This window comes from Molothrus ater, chromosome 4 (genome assembly GCF_012460135.2).
Source record: "Molothrus ater isolate BHLD 08-10-18 breed brown headed cowbird chromosome 4, BPBGC_Mater_1.1, whole genome shotgun sequence".
Classification (NCBI taxonomy): Eukaryota; Metazoa; Chordata; class Aves; order Passeriformes; family Icteridae; genus Molothrus; species Molothrus ater.
In genome coordinates this window covers 40772066-40789618 of record NC_050481.2, presented here as the reverse complement: position 1 = coordinate 40789618, position 17553 = coordinate 40772066, and the positions used below count along the sequence as shown (strand labels likewise).

Here is a 17553-nt window from a genome sequence, read left to right as displayed (position 1 = left end):
TTAAGCAGTAATGACTTTGCTATTCAATGAGATGCTTCAAAGTGAAGGGTAATATAAACAAATTATACAAGCAGCTAAAACTAGGTGGAAGCTTATCTCTAAGATCTCTGGCTGCAGTACCCTTAAACTGAATCCACTTGGTTTTGCAGTTGTAGAATGATCAATAACCTCAATAACTTCACCTACCTAAAGTTCTGTTGAAAAAACTTTCAAGAGACAGCCACTAACAGTGTCCTGATTAGCACATCACTTTGAAGAACATGCTTGTAATGTGTTCAGTGTACTGAAAACAACAGGAAAAAATTCATTAATATATTAATTTATTTCATTTCAGTTTTAGTTCAATTGAACATCAGAGCAGACAACTTTTTCCTTTGTGACAATACAGGGAATTTCTGGAACACTATATTTCCATATTTTACAAAGTATGTCGGAAAAATCAGATTACGGTTTCAAGCATAGGACTGTATAGTTTATCAGGGAAGAGGCTACAGTTCTTAACCCAGTTCTTAGCCTAGTGCTTTAATATAGTTTATGATTTCAGACATACTTTTCACTTTAATATATTAAAAAATAGAGTTTTAGAAGAAAACATGATTTTAAGTCATGTCATCACAGTGTTGGGTAGCTAGAGACATTAATTAGTATAATAAATATTTATAACAATCTATTAAGAATTCACAATATTAGATTTTAGACTAGGTATAGATCACTTATATTTTGTCTTTAGACAAAATCTATTACCTGCAATTTGAAGTATAATATATACACAGGTTCCGATACAAATGGTGGAGGAATTCTCATAGAAAATGTAACTGTGATGTTGTGAACAATTTTTAAATTAATGTGTCCTTATCTCTGCCACATACATTACTCAAATTTTATTCTGTTTCCCTAGGAAATATTTTGTTGTCCATTACATCACAAGTTTGTATTTTTAAAAAAGTTGATTGAGAACAATTGAACTACTGCATTACGATGTTATGCCTTAGACATATTTCTTGATTTCATCATAAAGTACTAATACAAAAGCTCCGCCCATGCCTCTCAACACATTCGACCAGGCACCCTTGAAGAATGCTTTGGATCCTTCGTCTTTAGCTATCTTCCTCCAGCAATCAATTGTGCCCTTATACATAATATCAGCTGTGGAAACAAACATAAAGGTTACAAGGCTTGAAGTTATACAGCAAGAATGTTTCAACTGTTGTATCTCTAAAACAACAGGGAATAAGCAAAGTACAGCGAGGATTTAAACTTTAGTAATCAATTAAGGAAAATTAATTCTCCATAGGAAATCAAGTAATTTCTCAGTCCTTGAGATCAACATGATAGAAATAACCATCAATGTGTTCCCTGTAGATTTTTTAAAGACTCCAATAAGAAGGTTATTAATTTTCTATAAGGCAAAAAAATACCCAGTATCTCTTATCTTATCCTGATGAAGAGAAACTTTCTGCAGCCAGAACCAGAGGAGCACTTATTCTTACCTCCCTTTCGGCCAGACTGCATCATCATCCTACGTCGCACAGTATCAAAAGGATAAGAAACCAGCCCTGCCACTGCAGTGACACTCTGGGCAATCATCCAGCTCACTATGATGTGCACATTCTTTGGATCAGGCAACATACCTGTCATCAAGAACAAATGAACAGAATCAGTACAGAGGGAAAGGGCTGTGGGAAACATGGCTGTGGAAGGAACAATCACCCACCAACCCCGGAGTCAATCCAAACCCAAGGCATTTCAGAGCAGCAAGTAAAGGGAGGCAGGAATGCATGTCAGAAACACCTGTGCACATTTCTAGCACTGCACTCAACTGGTGCTGAGCCAAGCCCTACTTGTCCTTGTATTGCCAAGTGCCCTAGAATGCCTTTACTGAAAGGATCTTCCCTTGCAGCCACTCCTCCATGCACTTCTTACCCTTGGCCGTATCGTATACCCCAAAATAGGCTGCTCTGTAGATGATGATGCCCTGGACAGACACGCTGAATCCTTGGTACAAGCCCTTCAAGCCATCAGACTTAAAGATCTTGACAATGCAGTCGCCCAGGCCAGAGAACTCCCTCTCAGTGGCCCCTTTGCCCACATCAGCCGCCAGCCGGGTCCTGGCAAAATCCAGCGGGTAGACGAAGCAGAGGGAGGTAGCTCCCGCGGCACCCCCGGACGCAAGGTTTCCCGCGAAGTAGCGCCAGAACTGCTTGTGCTTGTCCACTCCGCCCAGGAAGATCTGCTTGTACTTGTCCTTGAAGGCGAAGTTAAGGGCCTGGGTGGGGAAGTACCGGATGACATTGGCCAAGTTGCCTCTCCAGAAGGAGGCGATGCCCTGCTCCTTGGGGATGCGGACTATGCAGTCCACGATGCCCTTGTACTGCTTATCGGCCGTGATCTGTTTGCTGGCATGCTGGACCTGCGGGGAGGAAGGAGGAGGACGGCACGGTGAGAGACAGGCACCGCAGGGTGACCCCGCACGCTGAAGGGCACGGACGGGGCCAGCCCTGCCCCCGGCACCGCCAGGCGGTGCTGAATGTCCCGGGCAGCTCCCGCGTAACCGGAGCCGGCCGAGCTCCTTCCCATATTTAGTCACGCCGGGCAGCGCCCGCCGAGCCGGCACCACCTGTGGCGCGGCACTGCCGCCCCCCGTCGCCCCCTCACCTGCAGCAGCAACTTCACTCTCTCGATGGGGGCGACAGCCGTCTTGGAGACGGCGGCGGCGATCCCGCCAGCCAGAAAGTCCTTGACGAAGCTGAGCGCTTGGTCACCCATGCCGCGAGCCGGTCCGACAGCCCCGCCCGGAGAGAGGCAACGAGCGGACACTTCCCCACCCCGCCGGACAAATGTCCCCGCGGCCCGCGCCGCCCCGCTTATAGCCCGCGGCCTCTCGCGATAGGAGGAGGCGCCCCCCCGGGCGGCGGCCATTGGCTGCGGCCCGCCGGGCCCGCCCCGCCATGCTCCCCAGAGCGGCGGCCGCGAGGGACGCGGGGCCCGGGACGTTTAAAGGGCAAATTAAAGTTATCTGGTGCCTACTGGGGAACGCGGTGTCAGAGCATGTGCCCGCTGTATTTATAGCTCCTGGGAGGCACCGGAGGAGAGATGGGGAGCTGGCAGGAGGAGCGCGTCAGGTCGTGTTAACCGGTCCGTGCAGGCGAGAGGCAGCGCTGAGGGCTGAAAGCATGCCTGGAGCGGTCTGGGAGTGCTTTAAGCCTTGCCCTCATGCGCCTGGATTCCCTCAGAGAGGGGCGCCATGGCTGTCGTGCCCAACAGCAAAGCTCCCCGGGGATGCACTGCCAGCCTGGAAGGCGGTGCTGTGTTCACAGGCATCAGTGAGCAGGACTGGACTGTGCCTCTCTTGAGTCAAGGCCAGAGAGCCGCTTCGTGCTGTACGCGCTGTGTGGAACTTGCAGGCAGCGAGGTCTTTAAATACCCCAGCATGCTCTGGGCCTCGGCTTTCCCGAGGAGGAGACAGCATGCCTTTGTGCATTACACCCTCTTTTCACCCCTGCAAGGTCAGACCCTCGCAAGACCCGCGGGCAATCCCCTTTTCTGAGAGAGAGAGAGGGAGGGAAGGGAGGAGACTGGGAAGCACATGCCCGGGCAGGCTGAAGTTGCTTGACTGGCACCAAGTGTGAAAGAAGAGTAAAGGCTGTAGTGAAGCTCTGCCTTTATGCAGCATCTGGGTCTTAGAAAAATGATTGGGTCTCAACTGAAGATGAAATGACTCCCCCATTAGTTTCTCATCCTTATCTGTTTCTCATCTTTCTGGCTGACCCCCATAAGAAAAGAGGAGCTTACAATTAATTGTTGAGTGATTTAGTTGTGTGGAATAGTTATGTAAAAGGCAATGCAGGAAGGTATAGATTCCCTCAGAGAGGGGCGTACCATACCAAGGAGTTTGCCCTACAGAGCTAATCAAACAGAAAAATGTTATACCAAGGAACTCATAAGGGTCTCTTTTGATTTAGTAATATAGTATCAGTAATGAAGATAGAATTCATCTTAATGTAGATGCTAAAATCTTGGCTGTTCCACAAGAAGACATTCTTTACAGGGCAGTGCATCTCTTCTCATCAGTGTGTTTGTTAGCATGAGTCAATGGGATGGTACATTTGATCCCCTGTCTCTCTTGCCCTCTGGTGCTCTTAGGTCTGCTGAGGTCTCTTCTCACGAGCCTCAAGTGTGAGAAGTGGATGCCAGCTGGGATTTCCAGAAGCACCCTTTGTACCTTGGCCTCCTGAGAAAATGGGGCCTTTCCCCAGATTCTAAGAAAGGGGAAGAGAGCTCCCCTGCCCCCAAAAGAGATATTCTCCCAAGCAAGGACCAAAAGCAGGTGCATAGGGGAAGCATAGAGGATCCCTAGAATTAGGCTGAGTGAAAGGGAGTTTTATTTAATATATGTGGCTGCCTGCTACCTTTAACCTTTCCTTTTTTTTCCCTCATACTTCACTCACCAGGTCTGGTGTCTCTTCTTCTCACAGGAAAGCAAACACCCCTTTAATATTTCGAGGCTTCTGCTGCTGGTTGCGCACAGAGCCCTGAGACAGTGATGCCCACAGCTGCTGCCTGACTGCCCAGACTGATAAGGTCTCCCCAGGATGTGCACTCAGGTGTCAACCCTGCTGACTGGGGTATGGTGAGTGGAAGAGTGGTGGTGGGATGCTGCTGGGGAGGAAAGGCAGTGGGGGGTCTGAAGTAAGCCTGGAGTGGGGGTGTAGCCTGAAAGGATTGTTTGCCAGCCCCTTCCCCACCATCTTTGATTTAGATTGGCAGGGGGTTGTAATTATTTTTTAGGTAATTTTTTTTTTAGTAATTTTTTTTTAGCAGGGCTGGACCAGAACATGTGTTGGCTACTTTGAGAGTTATTCTTAATTTGTTTGATTTTTGCTCCAAACGCCTGATTTAGATCTTTCCAGTGTATGATGATGAGGGGCAGTTTGCTACTTAGTGTAGAAGTTCAAACATATCTTGTAAGGAATTTACCTGCTAACTCTACCTTGAGCATAAGCATTTCCAGAACTAGCTGGAAATGTAATTTAAAAAAGCTAAAGAACCTTTGGTTTTCATACAGTTAGTTGGTGTTTGTTATTCAATATTCTGATACTTTCCTAGAGAAATGGTTAAAACAGTTCTGAAAATACAATCTTTCTGAATTATTGAAAGCAATCTTTCAAGCTTCATCTTCCTTAGATCTTTTTCAGCTTTGGATGGATTATTTTTTTTCTAGGCTGAGTTTGTGGGTGCTCTGCACTACTGACATAGCATAAAGACTGCATTTTGTTCTTAACAATTCTGAGCTAAAAATAACCTAGATCTACATTTCTGAGAGAGATTAGTAACTGACTGCATTGTGCTTTGGTGTGTGAATAGCCAGCTTGAAACACTACAGGAGATCAACTTTTCCAAAGTAGTGCATACCCTTGTTTACTTACAAATGCAAGACACTGGAAACCTTAGCACTGAGGCTAGGCCAGACACAAAATAAAAAAAGCTTTTCATCAAAAGTCAGCAGTCCAAGCGTGATGGCAGACACAAGGGGGAGCACAAGGAGTCACTCAGAACATCCTGACCCCCAGCCTAGACAGAGGTGAATAGACAGTGTATTGGGAAGATGCCAAGAAGAAATATGTTGGCTTTTTTTCAAGAACGATTTGTGGAGCTGTGGTAAGTTCTCATTTTTAAGATTGCTGCATATTTGAAGTCAGAAAGAGAAGAATAAGAGCCAGAACAGAGCTAATTGAGGATAAGAGTTGAGAAATAATGAGGTTAGTGATAACAAAGATGATCAAGAAGGATGAAGTAGTGTGAGCTTTGAGTTTGTTTTGGGCAGGTATTAGTGAGGGTTGTTTTAGCTGGGTGTTGGTGTTACCTGTCTTAGGGGCTTATATTGTGCTGGAGAGGGGGAAGATTGCAGAGTAAGTGTAAGCAGCACATTAAGAAGTGTTAGTGCTGGAAATAGCAGTAAGAGTCAACATAAGGTGTGTTTGTTTATTAGAGCATGTCTGTAGTGTGAGGATGAGGAGTTGGAGGAGGCTCAACATTTCGGAAGGAAACTGAGAAAGTGGATAAAAATTAATATGAAATAGACCAGGAGTTCTGTTGTAATGGGACAAGCATGGGACATAGAAGTAGGAGGGAAAAAATACCCAGTCTGTGACACAAGGAATAAACTTGTAGGAAGTGAGCATATTAATACTTACTTTGGCAAGGATTTGTGCAGAAGATATTCAGGAAGAGAGCACTTGAAAAGTGTTTAATTTAACTTGGAAAAGTAGGAAGAAAATTTATAAGGATGGCACAGCTGGAAGGGGAGACAATTAAATGGTTGTGGATGAAGTAAACATGATCACAGATCAGGCAGGAATTTGAAGCTGGGCAGACTGAGTTATGTGTTTGGCAATCATACTTCATAATTCACAAGACAGGAGTGAAGAGTAAGAAACAGAGCAAACCTATAATCAATTTATGCTAGAAAAGAAAGATAAAGAAGGAGAAAGTGGGCTGAGATTGGATGGGATATTCTCAATCTGATGAGATGAAAATAATGGAAAGAGCAAGTGAGAGGATATGAGGAAGGACATAGCAGGCAAGGGAAAAGATCAGAGAGGAAGGATGGGATAACAGAGGTCAAGGGAAAAGCAATTCTTGCTGCAGACCATGTCAAAAGAATGGCTCTTTCAGGGAGCGGAACACAGAGTGAGAGGTGCAGGGGAAATGAGTGGGCCAAGGTAAGGAGACATACGGGTGACTGCTACAGAGTGCCACCAAGGACATCAGCATGAGTCTTGGAAGCTTCCTGAGGATAAGAAATTGGGAAGAAGGGAAGAAAGTCAGTTGAAGTCATAGAAGGCTGATCAGGAGAGCTGGCTGACTGACTGGCTGGCAGCTCTTCAGAAGGGAAAAGAGCTGAGATATTGCTCAAAAGCAGACAAAATGTGATGGGGATGGTGAGGGTGGCTTCACTGTGAGAGTAAGGGGTGGGATGGGATGGAGAGAATGGAGGTCTCTGTAAGAGATTGGATCTGCAGAGAGTGAGGCAGCCAGAATGTGGGGACACTGGGATTTAATAGGTGTGTGGGAAGTATTAAACATGGATCTCCCAGCTGCAGCAAGTGAGGAGAAGAAAGGGGAGTGGAGCAGGCAGAAGGATAGAACAGGAATACAAGAAGGGCAAATTGAGCAATGGTAAAGTCTTAAGAGTGGGATAGAGAGGTGTAGGTGTGGAAAATAGCACCAAGGAGGCAGAGTAAGGGGTAGGCTTATTACCTCAGGTAGATTGTTTAAGAAACAAGAAGCAGCAGCAGAAGGAATAAAAAGGGAGAGAGGAAGCCAGGCTAGACGGGGAGGGAAAACTAGAGGAGTACAAAAGTAAGTTGCAGCAAGAGAGCATGAGAGATGTGGAGAAGTAGCCCACAAGCAAAGTTAACCAAGATGGACAGAGTCTCCCTAGTCTGCAGTGACTGGTTTCCTCTTGTGCATGTGTGGCCAGGCATGTTACACTTTTGACATTCCCTGCTGACTGAACTAATAATGGAAGTGTGTGTGTTAACTGAATGTCTTCTACCACATCAAAAATTGCCCTGGAGAAGGCAACTTACCTAAGGTTAATATGTTTTTTCAATTTTCAGTGCTTCATTGGCTTCACTAGTGGCCACTGTGAGGTACTGGAGAAGGCAAGGATCACTGGAAAGAGTGAAGTGTGAGGAAGCAGGGAGAAGGGAAACAAATCAGTCACCAATACTGCAGGATTTGGTTCCTCATCAGAGATTCGTTTATTTCACATGGGTTTCAGATCCTTAAAGCAACAGAACTAAACCAGAAACTATCCAGTACTCAAACCAGACAAGCTCTAATTTCTGCTACTCCAGTTGTTTGAAGAATTGCAATCACAGTCTTTACTCTGAATTAATTTCACTTCTCTATAGGACTGTACAGTAAACACTTGGTATGCTGTAGACACAGTAACAGTCTTGCTAAGATTCAGAATTCCAGAGGATTTTCCTCATAGGTCTCAAGGTATGGAAAGCTTGTGTTCAGCTTTCCATACCTTGATAACAAAAATCATCTTTAATGTCACAGGTGTGCATTACATGCACACATGAATAATTAATGGATTATACATGCTGTCATAACCATTTACAGTACTCTAGAATATCTATTAATTGTTTGATTATTAATGCAGTCATGACATAAACGTAACAGTACACATTACAGATTTTGGTAAACACATAAAATACAGGTATTGTGGACAGTTTGCAAGGCATGTATATAAGCAAATTAATTACTTGTTAGACTCCATAACAGTTAATTTACTATTTACTTGCTCTTCTTTGGTGAATATATTTTGATATAAAGCATAACTCATTATCCTCAGACTGCATTTTGGGAGAAAAGACAAAGAAAAGTGAAGGACTTTCTCAAGGTCATTTTGTCAGTGTGTGCTAGAGCAAGGCATGAATAGAGTTTTCCAAGTTTTGCCAGATCTCTTTTGCACCTGTGATTATATTAAAAGTGAGGATTGTATTTGTTCCAATAATACCATTAAAACTTATTCAAAACAAGCATAAAGCAAAATTTGAAAACCTCCTTTGCAGCTGAAAACAATGTTGTACTTTTCCTTTTGGTGTAGATCTCGGCAGAAAATAATTTCTTTAGTAATTTCCAAACATGTTTCATTACATGATGGAATGCATATCCCTTCTTGGATTCAGTGATTTTCAGGTTTTGTGCTTCCAGGAAAAAAATACATGCTGAAAGGATCTCTGATGTTTGTATATTCATTATTCTTTTTAAATTATAGTTTAAACTAATTTTGCATGGAAGAAATGAGATCTGGAGAATGTTGTGTTCTGTGCAAAAACTGTGATCTTCGGGGCAAGGTTTGCATCTCAAGAAAAGTGTATACTTCCAGGGTCTTAATTTTTATGTTTGATGGATACTTGAAACTTCATTTTCCTACTTGCTAGCTTGAAATACTCTATTTGCTATCTTTTTTTTTTTTTGAGATAGAAGTTGTGCTAAGAGGTAATTAGCATTGTGCTTTTCTGCACGTTCCAGTTCATTGCCAGGGATATGCTTGTCATGGTGTTCATCAGATCTCTTGGAAGGTGTGACAGCTGCCAACAGTATCAGCAATGCCTGGGCAGGTCCGTGATCACAGCAAAGCCAAGCTATGGCTGAAGCCCTCTGTATTTTCCATAAGACACAATTTTCTCTTGCTGCTAGTGAGTAACACATCTTAGCAGTAACATTTCAAATGTGTTTTATGTCCTGATCAGGAAATCAAGTTCTTCACCAAGTTCTCCTGGTTACCTGGTGGGGTTTTTTAAAATGTTTGTTTCCACACTGGAGAAATGCTGGGTGGTGTGAATGCAGAATTCAGATGCACCTGCTTAAGTTCCATGACCTAGAAATAGATCTGGTTTGTTTTCTGATCTTGGCAAAACAAAGCCATTAAAAAGTGAAAGTATAAATATAGACTTTTCTGACCTGAAGTTTACAACATGCCCTTCTTCAGAAAAATCTTCTGGGTTGGAAGAATGTCTAGTGTGACACCCAGCTCTCTTTGTGTAGCGCAACATTCTTTACATCATTCGTGCAATCCCCTGTGTGATGACTCTTGTGTTCAGCTTTCCATAGCTCTAATGACTCTTGCATAGTTTTCATTGCCTGCCTCTTCTTAGAGTTGTAGGGACTTGGTCTTTTTTCTTAGGTCCACATAAACCAGTAATTAGCATTTTCAATCATTCATACAACATTGGTGCAACTCAGAGTATATGAGGAAATCTCATGTAGCATTTTAAGTAGAGTTTTATTTTCTATTTTGTTCAAGCTTATTCTTCTAAATATTGTCTTAGTATAAATTGTAATGGGATAATGAAAGTCTTTGCTCTATTCAATTCAAGCTGGTCTTTGCTCTTTTAAATACATCTTTTTATCACCCTTCATGTTGCAGTTTTTTTGGAGTATCCAAAATTATTTAAGTTGATCTTATGTTATGTTTGTTTGTTAATCTTCTGTTTTCTAAGTTGTTTCTGTGTGTGATTTTACTGTTCTAGGTATTTTTAAAAGCATTGTTTCAGGCAGACAGATTTGAATTGTTAAATTATTTAAGTGATTTATTTGTTTTCCATCTGCTATTTCTGACAATACATCTGGTTATAATACAATAATTTTCTTTTTAATAAAAGTGTCAATATTGTTAGCCTTGCTCAGTTGTTGCTTCTTTGTTTTCAGATATTTCGTAGAGTTTCTCATGCTGTGATTTTACTCTAGATTAGTCTTTCTTCTGTGAAATAGTTCATAATAGTTCATAATTTTCTTGCTGACAGTAATTTTATTTTTGTATGTTGTAGGAAAAACTGAAATGATTTCTGACAATAGTATGTATTTAATGGAATCACAGCTTTTCACATGATCTAGTAACTGCACTGCAATAGCAAAACAAGGTAATAATTTTATAATATAGAAACAACTTCATGCATTAAATGTAGATGTAATTTTTACACATACTTGCAATAGCTATTAGCACAATAATTTTAATAGAATTTCAAGCTTATTTTCAAGTAAGTGAGAAATAAATTGTATTACTTCGTGAATGAATCATCAACTTTTTCTCACCCTGCCCTGACTGAATAGACCACAATTACATTGCTGTTATAATTCAAATTGTCTTGATTACAATGCCAGAAATGTATTTTCAATAAATTGGAATATTAATCTTTCTATATTTTGCAAGAAGATGGCAAATTAAGGTCAGTTCCATGCCACACATTATTAAAATGCATGAAGAAAAAAAAGGTGTGCTGAAAAGCCAGAATCCCAGCAAGTGGGATGCTGATATTGAAGACGACAACTGCCCTGCTAAAGAGTGAGAAAATTGAGTGAGAAAGTCTTTAGATGCCAGAGTTTATAGGTTTTGTGGCATAAAAACTCATGTCCCTTCATGGGATATTTCAATGCTTCAGAACTCACTGTGGAAAAAATCTGCTTTGAGTCCCAGCTCCAAAAATTCCTTTGAATTTGAATTTTTCCACTTGAGCTGATATACAGGATATGAAAGGGAACAAATTATGGGGACAAAAGCAGAAGTCAGGAAACAATTAGATTATGTGGTGTATTACCTCAGCTTAATTAAAAAAACCAATCTGTATTTCATTCATTCCTGGAGAATGCCAGTTTCTGATTCACTGGGAATTCAGTTTAATACTTTCTTATAAATCTTAAGAAATAAATGAAGATACTGTATTAACATACATTCTTAAATGTTGCTGTATTATTTCAAATTGGTATATATGTATGTACAGTTATAGGTTGGTATGAATGAATACATGCTGTGAAATTGGCTTGCAGTTCAACACTGTAAAAGGAATTGTCCTATTGCTCCATTTAATTTCTTTTCCTTTGTAGTAATATATAGTAATGCAAGAAGTTGAGATTGAGCTATTTTCTATTTTCCAGACAGCTATAAAGGGATAGAAGACAGGGGGTGTTCTGAGTATATATAGTGAAGAAAACTGAGAAGTTAGGAACAATGGTGCAGGCATGAAACAGTCTTGAAATAGCCAGGGATAAATTATCTGGACCTTATCAGTTACTTCCAGGATCATAGGGATGAGGGGTCACCCAGAAGCTGTGTGCCTCTGCTGCTTGTTTGTGCTTTGCCTTTCAGATGTTACAGTGTTGTAGGTTGGCGCCTTTTGTTTCTGCATAGAACTAGACCCGTGACTCAGGTCCGAAGAAACAGTTGAAATAAAATAGATCTTTATGCAATTTAAAATATCTATCTGGCTTCCATACATTTTCAGCAGTGCCATGCTTCATTTTTTGAGGTGCTCTTGAAGTTGCAGGCTTTCTTGTTCACTGCTAATAATCCACAGACAGAAAGAGCTAACACTAAACGAGTGAAAAATTGTGAGACAGCAGTGTTGCAGGAACCCAGCAGCTTATTCTATACTTTTGTACCTCCTGTTCTGCCCCTCACCTCTGCAAAATAAGATTAAAAAACCCAAACCACCATAAGCAGAGCACTTCTCTTCCCCTTATCCTCCACTTCTGAAACGTCCTCAGTTTGAGAGAAGAAGGGAGCCCATTGGTGTAGTTTTGGGAAAGCTATCCTAAAGCCGTGCACTTTCTCCTACTGGGCACAGCTCAGCAGGGGAGGCTGTTCTCAGTTTTGAGCAGCAGTGATGTGGATGGGAGGAGGTTGATTACAGCAAGGGATGAGAAGCATGCATTTACATAGTCTCCTTTTCCCTGCCACCTCTCCACTCTCCAGCAAGCATGGGTTTATTTTAGCATTGGCATTCTGAAGCAGGATTAATTTTCCCCTGAATAGGTCAGGCTGGAGCAGAGCCAGGAAACATGGCCTTTCATAGCTGGGGTGACTCAGGAAGGCAGAGATATCTACTAAGTAGACAGGGCCTATAACTGCTGGGCCAATGCCCAGTGCAGGAGAAGTATCCTGGAATAACCTTTCTGATAAACAGCAGAAAAGTCCGTATGGAGCCTTTTTCCAGGCGCTGATGCCAGGCTGAACCAGGCTGTAGTGCTGCCCTCTGCTGTTTGCAATCGAGGAGAAAAGTAAGTCAGTGATGAAACCCCGGAAATCCGGAACAATGTATAACTAGGAAAGCAGTAGCAGGTGAACAAGCGCTCACGTTGCAGGCAGTGCTTCAGCCGGCTGAAATGTGCCCTTGTATCTTCACTGGCACTTCCATTCAGAGTAACAGAACATGGCTAATAGTTTTCTTACCAGTTTTATTTCTGGTAGGGCCCTTGTGGCCGTGCAAAGCAACTTGTGACAGAAATCATGCTTTTTGACATGCTTGTTTGTGTTTCAGAGTGCAGGGGAGATGCAGAGTAAGAAACTTCTATCAGTAATTCTGATATTAAAAACTTTGCTATACTTCTTATTATGTAGAATTATTAAATTCCCTACTTACACATATTTGATACAAAGTTGTGTAGTAAGCTACAGCCATCTTGTCTAAATACATGACACCTGGAGGTGTCTAGGAGGTTTTTACCATAGCTAATCCATCAGGCAGCATGGAAGCAAAATGGAAGTAATCAAATATGTCATCAGAACTAGAGGAAATTGCCATTAAGGGGTATTTCCTGGCCCCGATGCAATACACTCCTGATAGACTTGGAGCCTATGTAGCCCTGAGCACTTGCACATCTGCAGATGTCCCAGCAGCTGTAAAGGCTGTGTTTAGGGTTCTGCTCTGGAACATAACAGCTGGGATGATTACATGGCCCTAATGAAGTAAATGAGCTTGTGGTGTATGATTCCAGAAACTCACTACTTTGCTTCACAAAGGAGGTGTTAATGTTAATCTTTGATCCCATCTTAATGCTTGTATCTTTAAATGTGATATGCATGTTTCACTTCTTGATACTGGTTTTAAAACACCTTCAATTTCTTTGTCACAAATATCCCATCCCGACTGTGTGGGATTTTGACTTAGCTATTAATGTGCCTGTGGCTCCCTTTCAAAGGAAAGAAACTTCTCATTTTACAACTAATAAAAAAATCTATAAAATTGAAAAAATGCAGAACTGATCAGAACGTTGTGACTCAGCTAGTGTTGTACAGTGATAAAGAAAAGCAACTCTAGTCATTTATCCTGTCATCAACTCAATAAATTGTTATATAATATGCAGAGGCTTGTAGTGACTTGTTTATGCAGGCAGTTAATGAATAATAAAATAAATAAAAGCTTCTTTCAAAATAGGTGAGTTAATTAATGATTTTTAGAGGTGTGATTTCACTTTGGGAAGTGGCTGTAACAGTAGAGCTGTGAGGCTGTTTATTGGCGTTCCCTGCCTTCAGCAGTGAATACTTTTAATTCTGTTAGAGCAACCATTTTCTAACATTCAAGCCTGCAACCTCAAACTGAACTTTAAAGATGAGGACTTTACTGCTTGTGTTGTAAACCATATTCAGGCCATAACTCTGGGCCTGTCTGGGGGAAGACAGAGAACCAGTATAACCAGGATGTTTAACCTTCTACTTGGTTTACTCTTCATTTTTGCAATCATTTGGCTTCATTTCCCAGGCTCCCAATAGCAGAAGAGCAAGACTGTACCATTGTTTGCCTGGGATGCTGATTTGTGCCAGCAATATTCAGAGCTCAGCCAAGTTGGCAGGAGGACCTTGTTGAGTAGAAGTGATCATATTGCTTTCTATGGAGCCCAGGTGTTTGGTTGGTTGGTATTTGATTCCATCACATTAGCATTTACAGCAGAAAACAATTCTAATGGAAGATAAAAAACAGATCAGTTTTACTTGTTGTCTCAGAACTTGAGGATATGGCTTGAAAAAAATGGGAACAGGTAAAATCTGATTGTGTCTTTTCTTTCATAGATTTCACAAGGAAATGGGAGATGGGACAATCAGTCCACCATCTGGTGTGACTGCAATTGAAGCAAAGTTGGCAAATTTGGTTCAGCCTGATTTTATTTCACTCTTGTCCACATTTATTTCATTTGATTTGTGACCCCTTTGTGGGTGTAAACTGCTGCAGTTGCAGAAGTCAAAGACGTCTGTGAAATTTGAAACACAGAAAAATTACATGTGATAGAAGAGAGGGATCCACAATTTGATGCTACTGTATGAGCACTTTCTGAGATGTGTCAAGAAATCAAGCATTAAACATGTGTGTGTCCTTCATTGTATAATTAGTGAGTTGACGCGTAGATAAAGTCTCTGTGAATATCTGCACTGGAACAGGTGAATTCCAGCCTGCACCAGTCCTGCAGTGAAAGATTTGCTGAGAATTTGTGGGCTCCATTGCTTGGAAAGTGGCAGCATCACTAAGTTCATTTCAGGATGGGACAATTGCAGAGCCTTGCAAAGACCATCATCCTTCTTTTATTAGGTAGCTTTTATAGTTCCTAGGTATTTGGATACCAGGGTGGATTGATCTCTATTTTGTTTGGTTTTTGTTCTTTCAGTAGCTGCGCAGAGCCTCTTCCAGCAGAGTGCTCTCAGTCCCTTACAGAGGCAGACTAACCACAAGCAGTGACAAATGGAGAAATCCTCAGTCTTTACTCAGGTTTGGTTTTTTTGTTTTGTTTTGTTTTTGGTTTTTTGTTTTGTTTTTGGTTTTTTTTTTTTTAATGCTTCTCACCTGGACTTGTGTGTTTCTCAGTGCTTTGTTCTGGAGGAATACTGGTCACAGAGGATCAGTTCAGAAATATTTTTTTCATTTTATATCTGCCAGCAAAGTGTCCTAAATAATTCACTACTGTGCTCAGTTGGTTGTTTGAGATCTCTGATATGTTGTTTATATAATGCAGTATTTTTGTAAACTCCATTAAGTCCTATGCTGTTCCTGAACAGTGTAGGCTGAACTTGTATGCCAGGAGGGGGAAGGGACAAAATTTTCACTTACCATGTAGGGTGGGTAACTTTCTTGAAATGGAATTGGACCCTTTCTTCAAGTGGAAGGTGGACTCTGGTTAAAGTAGTTAAATCTTTTCACTAACCTAGGCCTCATTTGTTTTCAATGTGTATGAATGTATGCTTTCTTAGTATTGTTTTGTCTTTTTTAGATTTTTCTCAGGAATAACTGACAAAGAGAAAGGTGAATCATGAGCAGGAATTTCAGAAAGCACTTGAATACTGGTGAGAACAATTTTCTTTATCCAAAACCATCTCTCTGTGGGAACATAGAATTTTAACTTCCTAGGAGTGTTTCCTTCAGCACCCTTTTTCATAGTGCCTACAGCTGAATGCATTCAGGGCATTTATGTTTCTGTATAAGGGAAACTATGTTAAGTAACTGGATTATTTAAGGGGCAGGGAAATAATGTTTTTTTCCAGTCAGTTTTTCATTTTTAAGCCACAAATGGACAATCCTCTGCTATCTTGCCATCCTCAGTGTGCCCAACATACTGATGACCTGAAGACTAAAAGTCTGAAAATCTTTTCATTATTCTTAGTTCAGTCATGCTGGAGATTCTTGTCCTTTGTTCAGGATGGTGCCATAGCTGTAACTTCAAATATCCTGTATCTTTAAGGGGAATATTGCATTACCACGTTTTATTTGTGCTTCATTCTGAGTTCAGAGAGCAGTTTCTGCCATCTGTCTTTAAGAGGGAGCTCTCAACACTGCAGGAATGAGTTTGTGCTTTGATTGCAGTCTGTCTGAACGTGTGGAGGAATCAGCTTCATGGTGGTGATTAGTCACCAGTTGATATTGCTTCAGCACAAATTTTCTTCTTTTTCAGCTGACTTTCCTGTCAATTGCATTTTTTTCAGATATGGAAGGTGTTATTGCTGTCAGTGTTTTCACAGCAACAGATAGCTTTACATCAGGATCCTCTTAATCCTTTCAGCTGTAAGTCCAGCAGCACCCATCTTCTGGTTTTTGTAGCCAAGGTATGCCTGCAGATGGCTCACACTGAGTGTCTGAGATTCTTTAGGCATGTCACCCATTTCACTAGTGGACACTTCTGGGTGTTGTCCTGAGCAGAAGGGAGTCACTTTGAGTTGAAAGTAACAGATGATGATTGGAAGAGATGCACTTCCTGCTACCACAGATATAACTGAAGTCTCTTCAAGACTGAGGGATGTGAAGCTGTCCTGTCAAACAGCTTAGAAACTGGTGTTCACAGAGAGCTTTCTTCTGGGTTCACCTCTGGAAATAGATTTCTTTTTTTTTGTAATGCTTATTCCAGGCTGGGAACAGGAGGCTCTGCTTCACCTCCTGCAGTCCACTTTCAACAAGGAAATAACAGCTGTCTTGATTGTCATCAGTAGCTATAATTCTTCATTGCTTCCTTCTACCTCACTTTTCCTTTGGGTATATTTGAAGACCTGCTTGTCTTGGAGCTGCCTTTTCAGTACCTTGGTGCATTATCAGTGGAGCAGAAGAGTGGCATTGGACTGTCTGTTCTGAAATGTCTGTCTGGTATCTGTTACAATAAGATGCTTGGATGGATGTGATGGGTTAGCCCTGACCAGCATCTAAATATTCACACAGCCACTCAGTCATTCCCAGGCAGGACAGGGGAGAGAACAGGAAGAGCAAAAGTTATAAAACACTTGGGTTCAAGCAAGGATTTTATTAAGTGAAAGAAAAAATGCAAAGGGATGCAAAACTGTTCATTCACAACATTCCACAGGCTGTCTCTGAGCAACAGCTACAATGGCTGTACCTTGGGAGAAAGGCCCACACCCAATTTTTAACACTGAGCATGACATGGTATGGAATAATCCTTTGGCCCATTTGAGTCAGCTGTTCTGGCACTGTTCCCTCCCATCTTCTTGAGAGAACAAGATATAATAGCTTTAAATTGAAAAAGGGCAGGTTTACATTCGATATTGGGAAGAAATTCATTACTATGAGGGTGGTGAGGCACTGACAGAGGTTGTCCAGAGAAGTTGTGGATTCCCCCATCCCTGGGACTGTTCAAGGCCAAGTTGGAGGGGCTTTAAGCAATCTAGTATTGAGGCAGGTGTCCCTGCTCATGCCAGGGAGGTTGGAACTGGAGGATCTTTAAGCCTTTTCCAGCCTGAACTATTCTATGATTCTTGTGCCTGCCCTT

General features: G+C 41.7%; 1 protein-coding gene across 1 annotated transcript; it reads right to left on the bottom strand.

The window, feature by feature from the left end:
• Window positions 1–303: 303 nt before the first annotated feature.
• On the bottom strand, window positions 304–2829 carry SLC25A4 (solute carrier family 25 member 4). The gene is made up of 4 exons (XM_036382927.2): window positions 2656–2829; window positions 1924–2410; window positions 1491–1631; window positions 304–1146 (listed from the first exon to the last, which is right to left on the bottom strand). Exons 1-4 carry the CDS (start codon window positions 2764–2766, stop codon window positions 989–991), a joined length of 897 nt encoding a protein of 298 aa, XP_036238820.1. The 5' UTR covers window positions 2767–2829; the 3' UTR covers window positions 304–988.
• Window positions 2830–17553: the final 14724 nt, after the last annotated feature.